The 25,220-nt window shown below is 35.6% G+C and overlaps 2 protein-coding genes across 3 annotated transcripts in view; both read left to right on the plus strand.

Moving 5' to 3' along the window:
* The first annotated feature begins 1,947 nt into the window (after positions 1-1,947).
* LOC107478299 (dolichol kinase EVAN) lies at positions 1,948-9,043 on the plus strand. 2 transcript variants are annotated; one of them, XM_021138027.2, is made up of 18 exons: positions 1,948-2,055; positions 2,166-2,331; positions 2,744-2,972; positions 3,529-4,289; positions 4,476-4,801; positions 4,906-5,018; positions 5,136-5,330; positions 5,474-5,578; positions 5,900-5,970; positions 6,062-6,142; positions 6,210-6,424; positions 6,553-6,742; positions 6,935-7,000; positions 7,500-7,588; positions 7,694-7,808; positions 8,003-8,054; positions 8,140-8,240; positions 8,415-9,043. In XM_021138027.2, the coding sequence occupies exons 1-18, from the start codon at positions 2,027-2,029 to the stop codon at positions 8,526-8,528; spliced, it is 3,018 nt and encodes a 1,005-aa protein (XP_020993686.1). In that variant the 5' UTR covers positions 1,948-2,026; the 3' UTR covers positions 8,529-9,043. The 2 variants fall into 2 exon arrangements, with proteins under 2 accessions (XP_020993686.1, XP_015953920.2); XM_016098434.3 differs by having other exon boundaries at positions 1,980-2,067.
* A 14,888-nt stretch (positions 9,044-23,931) lies between these two features.
* LOC107478298 (uncharacterized) overlaps positions 23,932-25,220 on the plus strand; it is a 1,964-nt gene continuing 675 nt past the window's right edge. The window contains exons 1-2 of the mRNA XM_016098433.3: positions 23,932-24,212; positions 24,899-25,220. The exon at positions 24,899-25,220 is cut by the window's right edge and continues 675 nt beyond it. Of these exons, the coding sequence (XP_015953919.1) occupies positions 23,987-24,212; positions 24,899-25,220 (548 nt within the window). The 5' untranslated portion in view covers positions 23,932-23,986. The remainder of the gene's footprint in view (positions 24,213-24,898) is intronic.

Consider the following 25,220-nt stretch of genomic DNA (forward strand, 5'->3'; position numbering starts at 1 on the left):
ACACAACCTATTAAGAATAAGCAGGCTGTATTTACTAGGTCAAAAACTGGACACTTTAAACCTAAAGTCTTACTAATTAATGTTGATTTTATAGAACAACTACTTAAATATACTAGTACTGCTCTTAACATACCTTAATGGCAGAGAGTTAGGCAAGAAGCATATGAGGCTTTAATTAGAATTAATATTTAAACCATTGTACCTCTGCCACTTAATAACAAAGACGTAGATTATAAATGGGTCTTTACCATAAAAAAACATCCTAATGGCAGTGTCCAGAAATGTAAAGCACGTTTGGTTGCTCAAAATTTTCATCAAACTGAAGGGTTTGATTTTGAATAGGTTTTTAGCCCAATTATTAAACCAATTACAACTAGATTAATTCTTACTTTAGCTATATCTAAAGATTAGACAATAAGACAATTCAATTTCAATAATATTTTTTTTAATGGTGATCTCCATCAAACTATTTACATGTCATAGCCACAAGGTTTTGAAATTAATTCTGAAAATTTAGTTTGCAAATTGAATAGATCTTTATATGGTTTTAAACAAACTCCTAGAGAGTGGTTCTTAAATCTTAGCACTACTTTAAGAGGTTTTGGTTTTATAAATACTAAATCTGACACTTCTCTTCTTATTAAAACTGATTGTCATTATGCAATATATATACTTTGTTATGTGGATGATACTATTATAACTGGAAACAATTCTCTTGAAATTGAATCTATTATTTGAAAATTGGATACTGTTCCTATAGGATTTATGGGTTTGCTAATTCTGATTGGGTTTTGAGATTTGCAGGATCAAAAATCAATTTCAGGATTCAACATTTTCCTAGGCACTGTTTTAATTTCTTGGTTTTGTAGGAAATAATTAACAATAAGCATATCCTCCATTGAAACTAAAATCAGAAGTCTTGTCTAATGTGAAGCAGAAATGATTTAGATAAGCAACCTTCTTAAAGAATTGAATATCAAATTAATCAATGCTTCTACTATATTTTGTGACCTTTTGAGCATTGTATTACTCACTGTTAATGCAGTGTTGCATGACAAGACAAAACACTTTCAACTTGGTATTAAATTTGTGAGAGATAAGATAGCAAGTCGAGCATTACATGTTGTTTATCTAGCTGACTACCAATAAATTGCTAATATCTTAACAAAATTCCTTACAGTAACCACATTTGACCAATTAAGAAGCAAATTTAGAGTAATTTCAAGAAACAACTTAAGTTTGAGGGGACACATATAGGATGTCACGGTTTTAAAGAAAAAAAAAAAGTTAGTTATACTGGTTGTTAGCTACTAGTTTTTGTACAAGAATCTAATATGTTAAGCTATTATATAAGTTTATTTTTGGTAAGATAGATTGAACAATGGCCAATCTTAAATATTACAAACTCACGTATACTACACACTCACACACATATTTAAAGTTCTTTGAATATTAAAAAATATTAAAAAACATGACTATAGATTTAAACTTATATTCTCCACCTACATATCAACATACCACGACATTAGATTGGTTGCTTTCTTATCAATTTATGTGCTAATGAATATATTTATTTTAAATTTTAATTTTAAAATTTTAACTATTTTATATTTTTAGCAAATAAGTTACCGTTTAAATAGCATAATTTTTTTATATTTATTTAAAAATTGTGAATTTGAATTTATTTTTTATGTGTATCTGTATTAATTAATTTAGTATAACACAAATTATGTTTTAGGTCAATAAACAATAAAAATCGATATATCAAAATTTAAAAAAATAAAAATTTAAATATATTTTAAAATTTATAAAAATTTAAATATTTACAGATTAAAATATCAAGAATTTATTTATTTTTTTTTATATTTTTATTTATGTAAAACTGATTTTACCAATTAACTAATAATTTATGATTAAACTAATAAACTAATAATTAATTGATTCGATCATCGGGTCACTTCCGACGACTATGCTCTCTTCCGTTTCCTCTGTTCTTTTCTGATCTTCCGATTCCACCAAATCGCCAATGTCTCACCAGGGCGAATCATCCGACTCGTGAATCAACTCGTTCTCACTTCTTTTTCTCTTATTAATGTTTTCGTTTCAAGGTTATGTTTGCCCCAAAAATAAAATAAAAATCGTTTTTTTTTTCTTTCTTTTCGCAGGAAATCGGGGAAGAAGGACTTCTCCACCGCGATTCTCGAACGCAAGAAGTTGCCGAACAGATTGGTCGTCGATGAAGCCGTCAACGACGATAATTCCGTCGTGGCCATGCACCCACAGACAATGGAAAAACTCCAACTTTTCCGCGGCGACACTATTCTCATCAATGTAACTTCTTTGAACCTTTTTGGTGGTTTGCAATCTAGTTCCCAAACATGGGTTTCGTTTATTTTGTGAAGAAATTGTGGTCTGTTCTAAGGGTTTAGCTAAAACATACTAATGTTTTTGGGATCAAAAGGAGAAAAGAAAATTTGGCAGTGTCTTTGGACTTGGTTGATGACCTATTCTAATTCTCTCTGTGTGTTTGTCTTTAATCAATTTTCAAGTTCTCTGCTTGTGTATATTATGTTGAAACTTATTATTTTGAATTGAATTGAAGTTTAAAACTGACTTTTATTGTTTTTGGACTTGTTTGGTGAGCATTTTGGTGTTCTGTGCTGGGTTATTTGGTCATTGTGCTGTGTTATTATGTGATGTCTTCATGGGGCTTGTCGTTTGTGATGTTTGTTTTGTGGTGCAGGGAAAGAAACGGAAGGACACTATTTGCATTGCACTTGCTGATGACAATTGCGAGGTGCCCAAAATCAGGATGAACAAGGTTGTGAGGTCCAATTTGAGGGTTCGTCTTGGTGATGTTGTGTCTGTGCATCAGTGCCCTGATGTTAAGTATGGGAAACGAGTCCACATTCTGCCTATTGACGATACCGTCGAAGGTGTCACTGGAAATCTGTTTGATGCTTACTTGAAACGTGAGTTTCTAGCCTACTTTGCTCTCATGTTGCAGAGATTAGCATAGTTTCGGTTGTTATGACTTATGACTGCTTCAGTAGCAAATTCTGATTTGTTCTGGGACTTCCCTCCATAGGATAGATTACCTTCTGATTATGGTTTTATTTTTTTGAAGTGCTTTATTGCTGAACTTTAAAATTGGATCCTTGCTTCATGAGTTGATGATATTCATAATAAGCCTTGGATTATATGATATTATGAAGCTTTTCTTTTCTCTTTTGTCCTGATTATAGTGAGTTGACTTGTTATCTTCCTTTTTGTTGGAACTCCTTTTGTTGTAGCTGGCTGGACCTTATGCTGTCTATTTTATGAATGCATATTTCTATTGACCACCTTTTGTATATTGTGATATTTTACCACATTGATCTATTTGTAGAGTCGCCTTTCCACCTGATTCTATGCATTTCAAGCTGGAATTTTACATATCTGGGGAATATTTTTTATTTTAGTTTTGTGGAAGTCTTATGTGATGGAAATGTATACTAACATACTAATTATTTGTTGTATAACTTGCAGCTTATTTCTTGGAGGCTTATCGTCCTGTCAGAAAAGGAGATTTATTCCTTGTCCAAGGAGGGATGAGAAGTGTAGAGTTCAAGGTCATTGAAACTGATCCTGGGGAGTATTGTGTGGTTGCTCCAGACACTGAAATTTTCTGTGAAGGTGAACCCGTGAAACGGGAGGATGAAGAAAGGCTGGATGAAGTTGGATACGATGATGTGGGTGGTGTTAGGAAGCAAATGGCACAGATCCGTGAGCTTGTAGAACTTCCACTGAGACATCCTCAGCTTTTTAAGTCGATTGGTGTTAAGCCACCCAAGGGAATTTTGCTCTATGGACCCCCTGGCTCTGGTAAGACACTAATAGCAAGAGCTGTTGCTAATGAAACCGGAGCTTTCTTCTTTTGTATTAGTGGTCCAGAGATTATGTCCAAATTGGCCGGAGGGAGTGAAAGCAATCTCAGGAAAGCATTTGAAGAAGCAGAAAAGAATACTCCATCCATCATATTTATTGATGAGATTGATTCAATTGCACCCAAGCGGGAGAAGACAAATGGTGAAGTTGAAAGGAGGATTGTTTCACAACTTTTGACTCTTATGGACGGATTGAAGTCTCATGCACATGTTATTGTTATTGGTGCAACAAATCATCCAAATAGCATTGACCCAGCATTAAGAAGGTTTTTTGATAGAGAAATTGACATTGGTGTTCCTGATGAAGTCAGTCCACTTGAAGTCCTTCGCATACATACCAAGAACATGAAGCTTTCTGATGAGGTAAATAGAGAGCATTTGTAACTTATATTGGTGTTTAAAGTTGTTTTCCATGTGGTTACATTTTTGTATGGATCCAAATTTTGCAATCTGTTAAGTGTTTGTATATTCACTTCTATCCTTTTTCCAGTTTATTCGTCGACATCCTTAAATATTTTGTGGTCAACTATTCTGATTCTTTTACTGTAGGTTGATTTGGAGAGAATATCAAAAGATACTCATGGGTATGTTGGTGCCGACCTTGCTGCTCTTTGCACTGAAGCTGCTCATACTGAGAGAGTGGTTAAAGACAAAGTCTTGGTGTTCAATTTTACTGATGTGGGAAAACTTCCCCCTCATGTTCTTAACGGCGAGAGAGCCGTTGTGCTATTCTTCATCGCTCATATACTCTTCTCTCTCCCTTTCTCTCTCTTACTCTCCCATGGTGTCCCTCTTTCTTTCCTCGCCCTTGCAGCCTCCTTCATTGAGATTAGCTATGACGCTGCCGCTTCTTCCTCTTCCCTCTTCCGCACCAGGTACCTACCTGTTTCTATTCAATTTCTCGATTTCATCCAAATTCTAGCGATTCTCCGTTGTTTTTTTTTTCTCCTTCCACCGAATTCTCGTGAATTCGTTTCAGACGCGGTGCTTCTTCCGGAATCCTGCTCGGCGCCGTGACTCTCCCTGCTCTTCTACTCTCCAAGTTGACGCAATTATCAAGAGGATTCTCATTGGCACAAGTTAATCTTCAAGGTTCTATACTTTTGCAATTTCAATTCTGTTGATTTTACAATTAACGTATGATGATGATGATTGCTTTGTTTTGATTTGTGATTTGGTGAATTTTTATGTATTTTTGCATGTATGTAGAGATTCACTATACGACATTGCAATACTGGGCAACATCTGCCACCAGCTTCGTGGTGCTCGTGTTCCTCAGTTTTGTTCTGTCGCACCGCACTCCTCTTTCGCGTAAGGATTGGGGTTTAGGGTTTGGCTTGTGCTTCTTGTTCTTGCAAGCTTCACTGTGCTTTCTGGCACTTGTTTCCACCTCCTCCCAAAGTGGTGAGTTGTGTATGCCCCCTTCTATTTTTAATATTTCATGAGCAACTGCTCATACTTGGGCTTCCTCATTGTTGTATAAAGAAGAGAAACATTGTGATTTTTTTCTGTTTCAATTCAGTTATGGAAAATCGTCTTCTATGCAGGCTTGCAACTTGCATGCAAGCTGTCATGGGTCCTTGGTCATGGATTGGCAGCGGTGATGCTAATTCAGCATTTTCTTGGAACTTTTCCATCTTGTGCTTCCATTGGTATGTGTTGCAAAGTGAAATTTATGCTGGTGGTTTAGCCATCTACTCTTCTAGCTGCATGGGATTTTCATTTTACTGTTAAAGTGGTCACTTTACTTTGAACATGAGTGCATCGTCTGTTTTACGAACTCTGATACATCTAGACCTTTTGTAGCTATTGAAATCAAACACCATTGAATCATACAGGATCATTGCAAGTTTGACTTTTTCGTTTGGTCAATAACAGTTCATTTCACAGCCTTATCTGAAATCTGGGAATTTTTTATTTATTTACTTTTTGGACTGGTTGTTTATCATTAAAGTTTCCCCTCTTTTTTCCAGGGGAAGCTCTTTTGGCGACAGCTGGTATTGTTCTCTATTTTGGTGACATGCTGTTGCTTACTGTTATGAGGGTTAGTGTTTCTTTACGCGTTTATCTCATTTCTAGTAATATAAGATGGATAAGATGGATATGGATTTAGTTGGTGATTACGTTTTGAACAGCTATATGGACTACTGATGTCATCAGATTTGGTCACTGCAGAGTATGAAACTAGTCGAAGTGAGATAGGCATCATAATTCAGGTATGAGCTAACTCGTGTAACTTGTTAATGTAAGCTGGATCACTAAGTTAGTTTTCTGTTCTGACAGGGAGTGCTGCTTGGCCTTCTGCTATATCCGATACCTTTCAAATATATTCTTCGTGTATGGGAATGGTCCACAAATACAGCTTCTGCTGAGTCAAGAAGATACAGTGAGATTAGAAGATCGGTTATTTTTATTTCTCTCTTTGTATTGGTCATGGTTGGGATTGTACCATTATGGATGCAGTTTGTGCATGAATTTCATCTGCATCCTATTCTCTGGTATGATATCGTATTCAATATGATTTCTTTTGTTAGTTGCCATTGTATATATCACTGCATCATTATATCACTACTATTCCCTGTTTTGTATGATTAATAAACTATCTCTTTTGAACATTTATTTGCAGGGTCCTATCCTTTGTTTTATCAGATCCATTCAAAAGACTATCACTGTGTATCTATTGGGTTTGTGTAATATGTCTCTCTGTGTTATATGTCTATGACATCTCTAAGAACAGTAGGGTTGAGAGAATTCTTCTGCGGAAATACTACCATCTATTGGCTGTCTTGATGTTTGTACCTGCTCTTATCTTACAGGTGATTTGGGACATAATTTATTATTTACAAAAGTCCATTGCATTATTTCCTACTTTGAGTGAAGGAGTGGCAATGCCAAATTTATTCTAATAATATATTCTTCTTACACCCACACTGTGTGACCATTACTAGGTTAGGCAGTAATATATATTCCAACAAAATATAAATTTCTCACTGTTTCATTGCTTTCAGCCAGAGTTTCTTGATCTGGGTTTTGGTGCAGCTCTGGCAGTTTTCTTGACGTTAGAAATTATTCGAGTAAGTATCCCTTGTTGCATACTCAGCACTTGTTACTTTATACTTTGAATTGGCATGTTTCTTTGATCATAGTTTCTTATAAAGTGTCCGCAGAAATCTGGTTCTAAACCCAAAGTAGCATAGATTTGCACTAATGTGATGAAATTGAAATCAACCAACCATTTTGGGTGTATCTGTATGTGGCTGAGGGTTGAGTTGGGCAGTCTGTAGGTCCTGTGAGGAATATGTGCAATAATCCATTATCCATATATTGTTATCGATCAACCTGGAAAGAATGTAAGGGGAAATTTGGATATTTGTTCATGTTGAATTTTGGAATTTTGAAACGCTTTGATATTCACAAGTTTTTTCTTTTTGCTTTCATTTAACTGAAGTGTTACATTGAAAATCACCACCAACAAATATGATCTAGTTTTCTAAAGCAATTCAAAGCAGGCTGATTGGTTTTACAACTTTTGTTTCTCGTTAATTGCTCTGACATTGATATTGTTTGACCCAGATATGGAGAATCTGGCCTTTGGGACAACCAATTCATCAGTTTATGAATGCATTCACTGATCACCGGGATTCTGATTTTCTAATTGTCAGGTACTTCACACTTTCTTTCTCGTTTAAATCAAACTTAAGGGCATATATTTATGATGAACATTAGTTCCATCTGGTTCCCTTTCATGATGAACTTTCTTTTCTCAGCCACTTCTCACTTTTACTTGGATGTGCACTTCCTATTTGGTTGTCTTCTGGTTACAATGATCGACCCCTTGCTCCTTTTGCGGGAATATTGAGTCTAGGAATTGGAGATACAATGGTAATATTTTCGTTTCTGAAATATATGATATTTGGCCTACATGGTTATTGATTGTGTTTTATGAAGGATAAATAAGTTGTGCTTTATCATCATCATCATCATCATCATCATCATCATCTTCATCTTCATCTTCTTCTTCCATAAATGCAAAAAGGTGTTGCTCAGTTGCTGATAGTTTTGGCTATTTTGTACAGGCATCATTAATTGGGCACAAGTATGGTGTTCTAAGGTGGAGTAAAACTGGCAGTAAGTATTCTTTTTTCTTAATGATCTTTAACTTCTGTTTGCGTTATATGATTTGATATGAATAGCAGCTTTTTCTACTTGTCAGAGAAAACAATTGAAGGTACTGCAGCTGGTATAATGTCTGTTCTAGCTTCCTGCTGGTTACTCCTTCTGTTGTTAGCTTCAAGTGGATACATTTTCACCCAGGTACTATTCTCTCTCTTCCTCTCTCTGATCGCTTTCCATTGAGATAAAAACAAGAATTTTTCATTTACTTTTGAGAAAATAAACAAGCAAAGTTAATCGGAGAGGCCTGCTATTATATATATTCGCTGGATTTCTGGCTTTCTCTTTGATGATTTGTTACTCACCATTTTGCAGCATTGGTTCTCGTTGCTTCTATCTGTGACTGTTAGTGGTTTGTTGGAGGCATACACAGCACAACTTGACAATGCATTCATACCACTATTTTTCTATAGCCTTCTATGCTTGTAGATGCTGCAGCTTCTTCCTTACAAAAAATACAAGTTTATATTGGATGAGCGTATTCAGCAGAAGTCTTGATGATTTTTCAGCATATGCTTGCTTTGACATATTCTTTTTGTAGATAACTGTTAACCAAATGCTGACAGCAGTGACAATAATTATTTGAGTTAGGATGGTATACATAGCCAACATAGGATTGTTTGTATCTCTTCACAGAAATGATAGTCATAGGAATAGTGTTTATTAAAGGGGTGGTGCCCTACATGGTAGCATGTTATTTATAGGAGTCACAATTTTTCATTTTTGATAGCCACGATGAAGAGAGTGGAAAACAGTTGAATATCAAATGAGCTTTCATTTTCATTCTTTCAATTTTCTCACGGGCATGGCGCAGGTTAGGCGAGAGGGAGAGGGAGAGAAATGTGTGTACTTATTGAGAATATGGGGTAATAAAACTGAAAATTGCTATCATATCCTCATGTTTTCTGATCCCTAACGTTATTTATAATATGATTCTTTTTTTTTCCCTTCAAGTGTAATATGAATATATTTCATTTTGAAGCGTATGCAAATATAATTTTTCTTTTTTAGGTGATGAGGCACATAATTTTAGTAGCACAAATTGCAATTATGTTACTTTCAGCATTTCTAAAAATAGTAATACATGAATGAGGTATAAGATAGCATTGTCAACTCAAGTTGGTATAAATAGTAAATATCTTTCGCATTCTGCTGCATGCAACTAAATGAATTTCATTCAATGAAACATTATTCAAGAGTCATTCTTGTATGGGCGAGGTTCTATCAAATTTGGATTATTTCATTGTTTCATAAGATGCATTATATTTCAAAGTCTGATTAAGCAATCACATATGTATATAGATATCGATCATCACTACTCACTTTTCAAATTCCATAGAATGTAAATGTCCAATAACAAGACTTTATCTAATTTACATTTAAAGGAAAATACAACTACAAATAAATATGTAGATTTTGTCTAAAATGCAATGTACTTGATGCAAAAATGCAAAAACTATAGTAAACTAGCATCATTAGTTTTGAGGAGATTTTACCAGTTCAAAGCTTGCATAAACTGAAATAACAAGACCATGTTGGCTTGGCTCTTGCCCTAAATTAACGGGGGTAACAACCTGCATGATAAGAATTTAGTGGAGTTGGAGACTCCATTGGAGTGTTAGCTACTATTTGCCTAATGATACACGTGCCTACTATTTCCATACGTACGTAATATATATATATCATTCATAAATGCGCTACTTATCAAGGTAAAAATAGTGGTTCATAAATGCCATTTTAAACAACATAAAATACAATTTTAACCTGGTAAAAATGATGGTTTCAAATGCTGTTTTAATCAACCAAAAAATGTCATTTTATCTGAAAATAATGACGGTTTGAACTGCTGTTTGAACAAAAAAAAACTATTTTATCTTAAAATAACAGTGGTTTGAATCGCCATTTTAACATGTTAAAAAACTGCAATTTTAATAATGGGAATTGTGACGGTTTTTAAAGAACCACCGTAATAATCAAATAACGCTTAAAATTACGGTGGTTTTCTTTAGTCGCTATTTAAAATAATAATGATAGTTCAAACTGCCGTAATAACCTCAAAAAACCGTCGTAAATATCAAATTTTTTTATAGTGAGATATTTATCATATGCATTGTATGAATTGTTTGGGTGTGCTTGAATTGTTATGTTATTTGTGAAATTCTTGTTATTTGTTTTATGCAGGAATTGTCTGTATTTTTGTATTAAATGATTTGCTTGTGTGTTACCTTATGATTATATTTAAAGATGATGCAGACTGAAACCTTGTTTCAAGAAACATAATAATTTGAAGAAAATATTTAATCGGGTAGAGTAAATTCAACGAACTTAGGGAATTAATAAAAACAAATATTTTTGAGACACAATTTGATTATTTGCATTCTATTATTTACTTTACAACTTTCACATTTTTTATCGAGAACGAGTGGCTTTGTTCTCACACCAAATTTCCAAACTCTTTCAAAGATACAAGCATGAAGGCTCGTTGTGAAGCTACAGATAAATAGAAGAGTTTATTTGTGAGTAAAGTTATTTTGTAGAGTTTATTTTCCCCCGACTTTATTATTTAGAGTATTGATATTTTTTTATATAAAGAGGGCAGGTACTGTTATTGAGTTTGTATTAACTAACTATACTGTATTAATAATAATTATGTGGATTTAAATTTATTTGGATATAATTTTGTCAGATGAATATTTTTTATTGATTTTGACTAATGATTTTACACAAATTAAATTGAAACAAAAAAGTATTGCCTTTTTCTTAAAATTGTAAACAAGTTAATATCGTAAAGGCTCATATATTAAATGGTTAATCATAGAAACGTTTTACGTGATGGGTCTGTTAGGGCTCACGGGCCTGGTTCGATCAGTTCATCTCATCCGACCCAATCTTAGGTCTTGAAATTAGTATCAAAATTTTCGTTTTAAAGAATTCTATCCTATTTTAATATAAGATTTTTATTTCTAATTTTTCTTATTAAAATTTAATTTATTAACTAATTACTTACTAATTTAGTGGGGTTTATATCCTACCTACCTAATTAAGAATTTTGTCCTCTAAATTCAGATTCAGTTACCTGAAAAGAGGTGTGGGTAGTCCTTCCGCATATCTGACTCAAACTCCCAAGTATGCTCTTCAATATTAGCCCGACTCCAAGCTACCTTCACCAATGATAGTTCTTTCCCACGTAAACGCTTGATGCTGGTGTCATCAATCCTAATTAGGGTTATTGGGAGCGTCAGATCTTCCATTACTTGAACTAATTCTGGTTCCAGGACATGACTTGGATCAGGAGTATATTTACGAAGTTGCGACACGTGAAACACGTCGTGCATGTTCGAAAGATGCGGAGGTAAAGCGATCTTATAAGCCATTGGTCCAATTCTCTTTATGATCTCAAACGGTCCAATGTAACGGGGATTCAGTTTCTTAGTCTTAATGGCTCTTCCCACTCTTATGGTTGGAGTAACTTTCAGAAAGACATGTTCTCCTTCCTCAAATTCTAAAGGCTTCCGCCTTTGATCAGCATAGCTCTTCTGACGACTTTGAGCTATAAGCATTCGGCTACGGATCTTCTTTATCTGTTCTGTGGTCTCAGCTATCATCTCAGGCCCTAGCAAGCTTCTTTTTCCCGCTTCATACCAGCATAGCGGAAAGTGACATTTCCTACTATACAGAGCCTTATACGGAGCCATTCCGATGTTCGCATGGTAGCTGTTGTTATAAGCAAACTCCACTAGGGGCATATACCGATCCTAGCTCGTCGGTTGGTCCAAAACACAAGCTCTAAGCATATCCTCCAAAGTCTGGATTGTTCTTTCTGACTAACCATCTGTTTGAGGGTGATATGCAGTGATTAGACTCAATTGAGTGCCAAATACTCGCTGAAAGGCTCCCCAGAATCTTGATGTGAATCGAGGATCCCTGTCGGATATAATGGTAGAAGGCACGCCGTGCAACCTTACAACCTCTTTAATATACGTCCGAGCTAACTCCTCTATCGTGCAACTTATCTGAATGGGAAGGAAGTGAGCCGACTTGGTCAGCCGATCCACAATCACCCAGATAGCATCATAACCAGTCTGAGTTCTAGGTAAGCCCAACAAGAAGTCCATTGCAATACTCTCCCACTTCCATTGTGGAATCTCCAAAGCCTGAAGGGTTCCTGATGGTCTCTGGTGCTCAATCTTAACTTTCTGGCAAGTTAAACACTTGGAAATGTGCAACGCCACATCATTTTTCATTCCTGGCCATCAGAACATCGTCTTCATATCTTGATACATCTTGGTACTTCCCGGATGGATTAAGAATCCGCTCTTATGAGATTCCTTCAAGATGTTTTGTCGCAAATCTCCGACATCTGGCACAATAATCCGGTCTTTAAACCTCCATAAACCATCCTTATCTTCTGACACTCTCCACCGTTTGCCTTGTTCAATCGCCGGCAAAACCTTATACAATTCTTTGTCATTCTGATGAACCTTTAGGAATTCAGCTTTGAAATCACTGGAAATCTATAGTTGACTTAAGTACAGAGTCCCAAACTCTTCTCTAACCCCCAGTTTCAAACCTTGGAATGCTCTTAATAACTCTTCCTCTCGTAGCATCATCCAAGTAGCACATAGAGACTTCCGGCCCAAGGCATCCGCCACAATATTCGCCTTCCCAGGATGGTAGTTCAACTCGAAGTCATAGTCTTTTAGAAGCTCCATCCACCTCCTCTGATGCATATTCAACTCTTTTTGCTCAAAGAGGTACTTCAAACTCTCATGATCTGAGAAAACTTAAAATTTAACGCCGTAGAGATAATGTCGCCAGATCTTTAGAGCAAACACAATAGCAGCAAGTTCTAAGTCGTGAGTCAGATAGTTCATTTCATGTGGCCTTAATTGCCGTGAGACGTATGCCACAACCTTACGGTGCTGCATCAGCACGCACACCAGACCTTTTAGTGATGCATCGCAGTACACTTCAAACGGTTCACTCGGCTCAGGCAATACCAACACAGGTGCAGTAGTCAATCTTGCATCAATGCTAGAAAACTCTCCTTGCACTCAGGAGTCCAAAAAAAAGGTACATCCTTCCTAGGAAAGGCGAGCTGTGAAAACTCCTTAATGAATCTCCGATAATAACTTGCCAAACCTAGGAAACTTCTTATCTCCGTCACTGAAGTTGGTCACTCCCAATTCATCACTGCTTCTACCTTAGCAGGGTCTACGCTATCCGCTGCTTGCTCACCACGTCGCCAAGAAACTTCACCTCATTCTTCTGGAATTCGCATTTAGATAGCTTAGCATACAACTTCCTATCTTTTAAGATTTACAGCACAGTCCATAAGTGATCCGCATGCTCATCTTCTGTCTTGGAGTAAATAAGAATGTCATTGATGAATACAACAACAAACTTATCCAGATATGGATGGAAAAATCTATTTATGTAATCCATGAATATTGTCAGAGCATTAGTCAACCCGAAAGACATTACTGTGTACTCATAATGACCATAACGTGTCCTGAAAGCAGTTTTGGAAATATCCTCATCTCTAACCCTTATCTGGTGGTATCCGAATCCTAAATCAATCTTAGAAAACACACCGGATCCTTGTAACTTGTTCATTAGGTCGTCAATTCTTGGCAACGGATATTTATTCTTTACAGTAATCTTATTCAGCTGCCCATGATCGACACACAGGCGCATACTCCCGTCTTTCTTCTTCACTAGTAACACTGGCGCTCCCTACGGAGAAACACTCGGTCGAATAAAGTGTTTTCCCAACAAATCTTCTAGCTGATCCTTAAGCTCATCCATTTCCAATGGTGACATCCTATAAGGAGCACTCAAGATCGAACCGGCTCCTGGCACCAACTCAATAGCAGACTCAACCTCTCGTTTAGGTGGAAATTCATCAATATCATTTGGAAATATCTCAGGAAACTCACAAACAACCGGAATCTACTCCAAGGTTTGATCATCACCCAAAATACCTGCCGTTAGCAGCATAATACCCTGGCATTTAATCCCATAATAATTCACTATCCTAGAATTCAAATAATAGCTATTCGCCACAACCGGCCCATCCGTATCCTCCAGCATAAAGCACACTAATTTCTCATAACAGTCGAGTAGAACATGGTCCTTAGATAACCAGCCCAACCCCAGAATGAGATCAAGACCAGTCATCGGCAGACAAATCAGATCATGCACGAATTCACGTAGTTGTACTCGAAACGAAAATTGTGGACATCCTAACCTAGTCACAATCGCTTTGTGGGTAGCATTATACACCTTTAAATCATACCTCATGACCACTATTTTCAACCCTAACTCATTAGCCTTCTCAAATGCAATGAATGAATGTGTAGCTCCTGAATCGAATAAGGCATTTAATATTCTACCAGCTATTTCATAGTTACCTCTGATCAAGGTCTCTGATCCCTCAGCGCCTACTGCAGAAGTAGTATACACTCTCCCTACCTGCTGTACTCTACCAGTCTCATACTTCTTCTTCTCTGGACAATTATTGGCAAAGTGCCTGGGCTGTCCATAGAAATATCATACTCCAGTTCCAAACCTACACGGAACTCCTAGATGATACTTCCCACATCTCTGACAAATCAAATCCTGCTGTGACTGCTTTCCATACCTTCTTCCTTGATTAGCATTAGCATTCGGCCTTCTGAAGTTGCCCTGCCCTTGATTGTTTTGAGGGACAAGGCCGCCACGCTTGAATTGTCTGCCCCTTGGTGCAAAGTTCCTCCCTGAAGTCCTCTAGAAAGGCACCCTCAGACTTTCCTTCTCTGCTGCAGCCTTTTTCACACACTCTTCAACCGCCCTACTCTTATTCACGAGTTCAGAAAATACCCTAATCTCCATAGGTGCAACGAAGCTCAGAATATCGCTCCGAAGGCCTCCCCCATACTTGATGCATTTCCATTAAGAAAAATCCTCAGGAGCTTCTTGACATATCCGGAAAAAGTGGCACAATTCCTCAAACCTGCTAGTATTCTCAGTAGCAGTCATCTGACCTTGTTTCAGCTGAAGTAGTTCAAGTTCCTTAGCATTTTTGATTGAATTGGGAAAGTATTTCTTGTAGAACTCTGTTCGGAACAATTCCTAAGAAATCACGATACCATCTGGTTGCAGGATTCGCTGTGTTTTCTACCACCAGTGCTGGGCCTTGCCTTGTAGTTGATAAGTTCCAAACTCAATCCACTGCTCTTCAGGAAACTGTTGAGCCTGTAGTGCTCGCTTTATAGTCTGAATCCAGTTGTCCGCATCGGTGGGGTTTGAGGTTCCTCTGAAGGTCAGAGGATGAACCTTCAAGAAAGAAGAAAGCGTCATAGGGCCCTCATCACCATTATTGCCATTATTCCCATTGTTCATTTGGTTTTCTATAGCTTCGGCTGTTGCCTGCATAGTCGCAGCCATGTTTCCCAGGGCAGCCATAAAGTTTACAGGGTTAGGATTATTCTTTTTCGCTTCAGGAATAGCATTTCATATTCTGCCTCTATCTTGCCCGCGACCACGTCTGCGAGTCGACATCTGGTCCCTATACACACCAAACAAGTGATATCAAGTTGATCAGTCTCAATATCGCAAGTCTAGTGCTTTAAGTTCCAAATGCATGCTCATGAATGTTTATGCCACATATATCAGTTAGATATCCTAATAGCACATAGACACATACACAGAGAATGCACAGAAGCATAGTCAGTCCGTCCCTCAAGCTCTATAGGTTCGAACTGCTCTGATACCATAATGTAACACCCTACCACACAAAGCTTTACGCTTAAGCTGTAAACCAGAGGTGGTGTGGTATTACAACCTCTAAAATAAAATATATACATAATAGTATTGGATAGAGAGTAATATACAAGGATCCTTCGAAAACAGGTAAAACAAAATTGCAAAATAAAAAGCGCAACCCAAAATAGAAAGATAAAACCTTAACTCTCCTTAAACCTTTAAGAGGGACAAAATAAACAAGTTACTTGGAGAGAAAGTTAAGTACATATATATATATATAAACTAAATAACAAGAGAACCTAGAAACCGCTCCGCTTCAGCAGTCCAGACGCCTAGCAAGGTACCTCTCGACATGCATCTGAAAACAACAACACAGTATGGGGTGAGAACCGAAGGTTCTCAGCATGCTAAAGATGCCACGCATATAATATATAAGGTCTTGGGAATGCCAGAGGCAATCCTAAAACGCCGACACTCAGATTATAAAACTTAAGTTACTAAACAGAAACCACAAAGGGGTAGGTGTTCTAAGGAATTTCAAACTCAACTTAAAACTAACTTCAACACCAAACCTGTCCACCTTTCCTCGGCTCCTCCATCACCAATGATTTAGCAAAGACAAATAAACAGACGAGTTCAAGTACAAGTAGAAGGCAAGTAGTGTAAGTAGAAAATATAACAATTAGCAGAATATATTCAGTTAGGCATTCCCAAATAATGCATAGCAAACAAACGAACATAATGCACATGATGTATGCCTGTCCTATGGCTGATGAGACTCATCTGTCGGTTATCAAGCCAATCCGACAAGTCCGAAACCCTTGGACTGTCCCTCGTCGCGCATCCCCATGAGTTTATGCATAGCTTTTCTCATTTCACTCATACATTCATATATAATTTACTCAATGGGGGATATCCATTCCCGGGAATTTATACGTGCAGGTCACCCTTACGACGTAGGGTCAACAGAGTATCAAGTTTCAACCTGGAACACGTGATGGCAAGCCACGGTTCTATACCCAGGGAACTCGTATCTCAAATAACATTAAATTCATAGTGACATAAGTATTCATAATCATTCATATTCATTTCATAATTATTCATCATAGCCATGTCATCATAACTTCTTTCAGCCTTCACATCATTCTCTTATAATTTCATCATGTTTATCCCTTTCCTTCATCCCCAAGTTACCTCAATTTTCTAGCTTTAACTAACTACTAGGCTTAGTGTTATAATTTATAACTAAAAGAATGAGAATAGAGGTTTAGAAGTTTGAAATTTGATTTAAAAACACAAAATCCAGTTTTGCAAAAAACAGGGGCCACGCGTACGCGAGAATTCCAACCCGAAAGGGTTGGTCACGTCACGAGCGACTAGTCACGTATGCAAATGCCGGATCACGCGTACGCGTGGCCCATGTGTACGTTTTTCCAAAAATTTGCATAAGTCTAAAAAGCTGCAGAATCCCAACCTTTTTAATCCCAACTTCCGACACGCATAATGTTTTCGTTTTAAATCATTTTCCTCCGTTCTTCAAATGGCGTAAACTTCACAGACCCAATTTTTATATAAAACTTGTTTGAAACAATTTGGGGGTCAGGAAGCTGAGTTATGCCTCGCCGAAGTTCGGCCAAAAACCAAAACTACACAAAACTTCAAAACCTCATTTTCATTAAAAATCACATCCAATTCATGACCAAACCTACAACCGTCAACATAATGTGCCATTCCTCAACACCACAACAACCATCATAATAAACCATACCTCAAATCAACAATAACATACATACATTTCCCAAATGCATCAACCAAAATTATAACTCACAAATTCTAGGCTTATGTGCTCATGTACTCAAGCCATTAGTTATCAATTCATCAAACACCAATTAGTCAACAAGCACCAAACCAAAACGTACTTCTTATCAAGGACACTAAGCAATAAATATACACATACGTTCCAACCTATCCTATGGTCACCTAGCCTAAGTTTTCACAGAACATTACATATTAAATACGCGAAACCTAAACCATACCCTGGCTGATTTCCACGTATTAACCAAGGCAACCCACTAGGAAAAAAAGGAAAGGCTTCAATCACCAAAATTCAACTCTAACACCCACCAAGCTCTCAAATCAAGCTTCCAATGATTCCAAGGTCTCCATATCATGCATTCATATACCTAACACATATATATACATACATATACCCAACAACTTAATATCCAACATAATCAAAATAAGAAATAGCTAGCTTTTAGAATCCTTACCGTGCCCATGGACTAAACGAACTAAATATGTCAAGCTCCATAAGCTAAATTGAACCTGGAGTACCAAATTAAACAAAATCTCAATGTAGGTTCTTACCAGTTTTCAAAATTCAAGGGGTAGAGAAACTGGGATAAAATTGAAGCTTACCTATGAAATTGATCCAATAGAATCGTAGAGCTCAACACGTAGTCACAAACGATGAGGCGATCGGAGCTCGGATGAAGAAGTTATGGTGGATTGATGTTATGGTGAGGGTTTGGAAGCTCTCCTCTTCCCTTGGCTATTCAGTGTTCTTCTTTGCTAAATGGCGAGAGAGATGAGCTTTATCTCATTTAAGTGGTGGGTTCGGTTGGGCCCATGGGCCAGGTTTGAACTCGATTCGACCGATTCGGCCCGTTCAGCTCAATCTTGGGTCAAATTCTTCGAAATTAGTGTCAAAATTCTCATTTTAAAGAGATCAATCCTATTTTAATATAAGATTTTCATTTCTAATTTTTCTTATTAAAATTTAATTTATTGACTAATTACTTACTAATTTAGCAGGATTTACATTGTCCTAACTCCTTACTGTCGTTACTGCTCCCGTCAAAAGTGTGTGAGACTACCTCGCCAAGGCCCAAGTATGGCTGTGGCTCTGGCTGTAACTTTGAAATGGGTGGTATGGACTCTCTGGTCGCAACTTAGTAAGAGAAACCTCTTGTAGTGAATCCAATTTACAGAAAGGAGTAAGAAGTAGAAATGAGAGTGGTTTGTCACGTAGAGATGCATATAAACACGAGTCTAATCGTAGATGAGCATGCTCCTATAGCCTGGGTCATCTCAAGAGAATGGCTCTAACAACTCAATGTACATCACCATTGACACCATCTGTAGGAACAGTAAAAAAAAGGGTGAGAACCTACAATTTCTAACAGGGTACTAACAACAGGGATAAAAGGTCAACTCGTACAGCAGGCTAGGATTTATCTCTACGTCGGGACAATAACGCACATACTAGTTTGACCTTTGGTCCATAGTTTATATCTTTTTACGTCTAATGCTACAATCTATCATAACAAGCAAATAGTAATAACAAGCAAGCATAAACAACTCACATAGCACAATCTCAGATAATATGTGACAATCAATATGGTGATGTATGTCTTAAGCAGGCTATAAACTCACGTGTTGATTGAATACACGCAACTTGACATTACCTGGGACAAATACCAGGTATAGCTTTCCATTGCATCTGTTAGGCACATGTGTTGATTTGGATGAAACTATAAAAGTGGCCTGACAACCAAAAATGGTTGCAATGCTTGATGCTATAATATGTATATAATTGAAAAATAACGTTCATTTAAATATCAGTGGACATCCCTACATTATATCAAAGAATTGCACAAACAAGACAAAATGCTTGATCTTATACCATTAGTACCATCTTCCCCTTAATCTTTTTGAAAAATACCTAATTAATCCTTTCTATTAGTGAATTACTATTTTACCCTCAATATTTTCAAACATGACCTTTATGTCCCTAAAGCTCCAAAATTTTCTTATTACCTCTAAACTTAATTATCCAAATGACCATTTTATCTTTATAATTATACTCTTATATGTAATTTTTATCTTAATGACCATGCTACCCTTGATCTTTATTGTGATTACTATTTTGTCCTTTAATCTTTATTATAATTACTATTTTCTCTCTTAAGCTTTATTTAAATACTATTATATTCCAAACTTATTATAATTATAATTTTATTCTAATTTTTTTATGAAATTATATTTTATCTTTAAACTTTAGTATTTATATTTTTACCCCTAACTTTTTATATTTTTATATTGTTCCAAAACTTGTTTTTCATACTTTTATCCTCTCCTTCCACTAATTTACTATAGGTCTCTATACTCTACTCAATTTTATTTTTGAGTAAAGGACAAATAGGTCTTTAACATTTTATTTCGCAGACATTTTTCGTCTTTTAGAATTTAAAATACTTTTAAGCCCCCGAATTTTACAAACGGTGGACAGATAGATCCTTCCGTCCATTTGCCTCTCAAAGAACAAACGGAGATTAGTGAAGTGACACCCACGTGTTCATTATAGAGCTATGTGTCCGTTACAGTGCTGATATGGCATGTTCCCCAAAAAAACAAAGGACAAATAAGTCTTTGCACTATGCAATGACAACATTTTATGGTTTTACGGTTCTGCAATTTGGGAGAGGGTGAGCTAGAGAGAAATTAGGTGAGGGCCAAAGGGAGGGGAAGAAGAAGAAGGCAGCGGGTGGTGGTTATGTGGTGGCCAGACATGTGATCATCCCCAAAGGCGAGACAAATGGCCAGCGATGATGTTGATGAAGATGGTGGTTGGTGAGTGAGAGGGGTTGTTCTTTTTCTTCTATTATCATGAAGGGAAAGAAAGAGTGACAATGTGAGCTAAAACTAGGAAAAAGGAAAAAGGAGAAATGAGAAGGAAGTGGAGGAGGCCGTGGGTGGCGTGGACTGCTGGCGATGAAACAGCGAGAGGCAGCAATGATGTGGGACGATGAAGAGGAGGGGAAGAGAGTGGATCGCGGCGGTTCAGTGTGGCGGTTTCATCACAGATGGTGGAAGCTATAGTGGTTCTGGGATAACGAGGGTGGTGGTTTCAACGATGGAAGAGGACGATGGTGGTTGTTGGGTTCTGAATGAAAACTATAGAGTGGTGGTGATGGTGAATCGGAGGTGATGGTGGTGAGAGGAGGGCGATGCACAAATCAGAGGAGAGGAGAGGAGAAGAAGAGAATTTGAAAATGAATTTACGGTTTTGGGATTTCTTCAAACGCGGGGGAGCTCGTCGGCGGTCGTGGCTGGAGGTTCGTGAAGATGGAGATGGTGAAGGTAGGATGAACCTGTGTGTGATGAAGAGCAAGAAGGAATTCCGTCGTGTTTAGGGTTGCCATTGAAATGACATTTTTTTGCAGTCGGGGACTTAATTGTTCCGTTTCGAAATGCTTCCATCCACATATGTATATGTAAGACCAGGTCAGCATAATGAGGCCACGTCAGACGTTTTCATTGGTTCCGACGGACCCACATGAATGAAAGGATTCTTTTGTCCAACTTTTAAAGAGGTCAGGAATTTAAAAGTATTTTTAAATTCTGAAGGACGAAAATGTTTGCAGAAAAAATGGTCAGAGACTTATTTATCCTTTACTCTTTATTTTTTTTATCTTTCTTTTAACAACATCTCTTCTAGTTTTTAAATTTGCCTAAATTGTATTTTGATCCCCTAGGTTTTGTTTTAGAGACTTCTAAATACTTTTCTTAATAGGTTTTAATCTTTGTCTCATATTTGTGCCTTAAAATCTATTTACTAAAATTTTATCTCAACATTTTAAATTTAACTAGCCTAATTTAATATTTTCATATTTACATTTTGGCCTAAATAAGTTAAACAAAATCCTAAAGTTTTCAAAAGCTTTCAATCGCATTCATAATTCATTCCAATCATCAATTCAACATTCAAATATCATCAATTACACATTTAAATATTCAAATTCGTCAATACATCATCAATCACACTTAGGGTTTCAAGCAAACATATTTAAAAAAAATACTCTAACTTAACACTTACCTCATATCCAAGTTTGTATTACCTCCTAATGGTCCTTAGGTCACCCAAACATACCTAATTTCAATCAAAATAAACATTAGTCTCCAAGAGACCATGATGGCCGAATTCACTATGAAAAAGAAAATTTTTATCTTTAGAGCTTGAAAAATTAAAGCTCTTACTTTTTTAGGAGTTTAAAAGATGATTCTTAAAATAAGAGAATTAAATAAACAATCTTATACTTTCATAGCTATGTGACGAAACTTAAGAGGGAAAAGAGAGAAAAAATTCTCTCACCTTTTAAGTTTAAAATTTGTGATTTTTCTACTCTTTGGGGATTAAGAACATGATTCCTAAACAAGAAAAGATAAAAAAATTAAAATAGATCATCCATGGCAATTTTCTCATGGCCGAATTTATGTGAAGGAAAAAGAAGAGGATATTTTTGACTAACCTTGATTAAATTGGTATGGATGAGAAGAAGATTAAGACAGAAATTAATTAATTGGAATAGAATTTGAATTACAGCCTAAAATCCTTCGTAAATCAAGCATGAATTTTAGATGAGCATATTTGGTTCTCTCTTTTCTCTCATATTTCTTATGAAAATAAGGAAGAAAATAAATTATAATAAATGAGAGAAACAGAAAAAGTCTATGAAAATAAAGATAAAAGGATAAGATTGTCGCTCAAAATATTTCTTAATTAAAAGATAATTATCAAGTGTGGTAATTATCTTACATGATTTTATTTTATCTGGTCAATTAGTTTTTTTATTAGTGTCAATTATATTGATATGATAAATTATCTCAACTCTAAAATAACTCTAAAATATTTTGGTATAGTTTACTAGAACAAAGAATATACTAGTAAAATTCTCTTACTAGTTAAATATTAATCCGATAATTATGTAGTCTAGAAAAAATCTTTAATTATTCACAAATTAATATTATTTTTACAAATAATAATTTTAAATATTTTTATTTTTGATACGGGCTTGACTCATTAAATCGAATTAATTTGCGATACACGATTTTTTTAGATTCTGATCATAGAAAATTCTAAAATACGAAATATTGGATTGATACTTCAACAATATGAAAAATTTATGAATTTGAAGTACTTTTCTTAAAGTACCCATTAATGTTAATTATAAATTATGAGCAAAAAATGGATATAAAATTATATTTGATTCTGAGAATAAAATAAGACAAAACACTAAAAATAAAACATAAAGGATAGAGATACAAAAATTAGTGTTTTAGGATTTTGTTTAGTAATAAACTAGAACAAATTATGAAAGTCTAATTTATTCTATTTTTTATTAAAAAATTTGAAAAAAATATAATTATAAAAAATTAATAAAAATAATAAAAAAAATAAAAAATAAGTTGTCTCTGTGTGTTCTAATTGATAAGATAAACACAAAATATACTAATTTAATATTTTTAGACACAACATCTCTATTTATATCTCATCTATCAAATATTGTGTTCCTATGTCTATATCTTAGTGTCTTGTACCTATATAAACGAACATAGCGCAACCTAATATACTTGTTGGTAGTCACTAAAAAATGAATTTAGATTCTCTAAATTTTAGATTTTTATTTTAGAGGATAAAGTAAAATCTCTCACCAATTTTTTCTTTCATGTATTTTTTTGTCCCACCTATTAAATAAATAAGATAGATCATACTTTATCTTCTAAAATTAAATTTAAAATTTAAAAAATTCAAATCCCTAAAAAATAAATTAAATTAAAGTTTGTAGACCGATTTTTTGATCCAGATCTTTCATTTTTGGAAACTTATAAAGTTCTTCTCTTAAGCTCCAATCAATGAACCTACAAAACCCTTTAAATTGTATCTGATTCAATCCCAGTATTGTAGACATTCCCGCATTTTCACCCCCAATCATTTTTTATTTTCCCCTTATATTTTTTAGAAAACCATTTATCTCCGCCTATTTTCATTATAAAGGCATCCGTTGACAGCATTTATGTACTTTGTACCCTTCCATGATATGAAATTATGAATACATTATTTGAATTCTTTCTTGCATAAGATAATGTTGTTTCTGCATGCAATCAGCGAAACCCATGTTCATACTTTCAACTTTGCTACCATTGATTTGAAAACAAGTTTCCAGAAGCCACCTTTTGCAATAACCAAGCAACATGTATAGACATATTACTTCTATAAATAACAGGCGAAACATTGAATTGCTACATCAATTAGCTCTAATAATAATAACTCGACTTGATTTCTATACGAGAATTTAAGTATGGAAATTACCAAAAGTAGTTCTGTCATAATCATTTTGCTAGTGTTTGTTTCAAGTTTGGTGGAGACAAATGCATATTATTATATGAATTGTTACGGAGGAACCCGTTGCAGTGGAAAATACATAAGATGCCCAGCAGAGTGCCCAAGCAGTGTATCGAATGATCCTAAGGCTAAGGTTTGTCAAATTGATTGCAACAAACCCACATGCAGAGCTGTTTGTAGACGTAAGTTATTTCCCTCCATTCACATTATTCTACCATTTTTGTAATTTTTAATCTTGGAATTTTTGGATTCAATTATATCAATTATCATAGGTGTACAACAAAATTAACTATTAATATAAAATATATATTAGAATACAAAAAAAATTAATTAAACAATATATATATTTATATACAAATATATTAGGGGTGCGTACGAGTAATGGGTATCCGATTACCTGTCCGAATCCGAATCGAACCAATTAAATTGGTTCTGAAATCAACGAGTAATCGGGTCCAACCCGAACCAAACCAATGATGGTCTTTATTAGTGATTGATTCGGGTATCGGTTCTGTGTTTAGATTATTTATATTAATATTATATGTTTATTGTACTTGTTGAATTTTTAAGATAAAAATTTGATTTTTTTATGAATTTTAAAGTTATCGGGTATCCAATTACCTGAATCAAATCAATTCATTCTTAATCAGTTTGGTTTGGTTCGGATACATGTACAAGAAAATGCAAATCCAAATCAAACCGAACTAATTACATTTTGATCGGTTCGATTTTAATTTTACTTTCAATTCAAACTAAATCGATCTGTGTTCATCCCTAAAATATATAGTAATTGATTTTGGTATTCAAATTATATTTTTGTAAAACTAATTTTAAAAAAATACTTATCTAACTTTTTACTTACTTCCAGATCGCAAACCAAACTGCAATGCACCTGGATCAGGATGCTATGATCCCCGCTTCATTGGCGGAGATGGTAGAGTCTTCTACTTTCATGGAAAGAGCAATCAGCACTTCAGTCTCGTCTCTGATTCCAACCTTCAAATCAATGGTCGCTTCATCGGACACAGGCCAGCCAACAGAGCCCGTGATTACACCTGGATCCAGGCTCTTGGCGTCCTCTTCAACTCCCAAACCTTCACAGTCGAGGCCACCAAGACGGCCAAATGGAGCAACGAGGTTGACCATCTCAAGCTTACCTACAATGGAGAATTTATAGATTTAAATGAAGT

This window comes from Arachis duranensis, chromosome 3 (genome assembly GCF_000817695.3).
Source record: "Arachis duranensis cultivar V14167 chromosome 3, aradu.V14167.gnm2.J7QH, whole genome shotgun sequence".
Classification (NCBI taxonomy): domain Eukaryota; kingdom Viridiplantae; phylum Streptophyta; class Magnoliopsida; order Fabales; family Fabaceae; genus Arachis; species Arachis duranensis.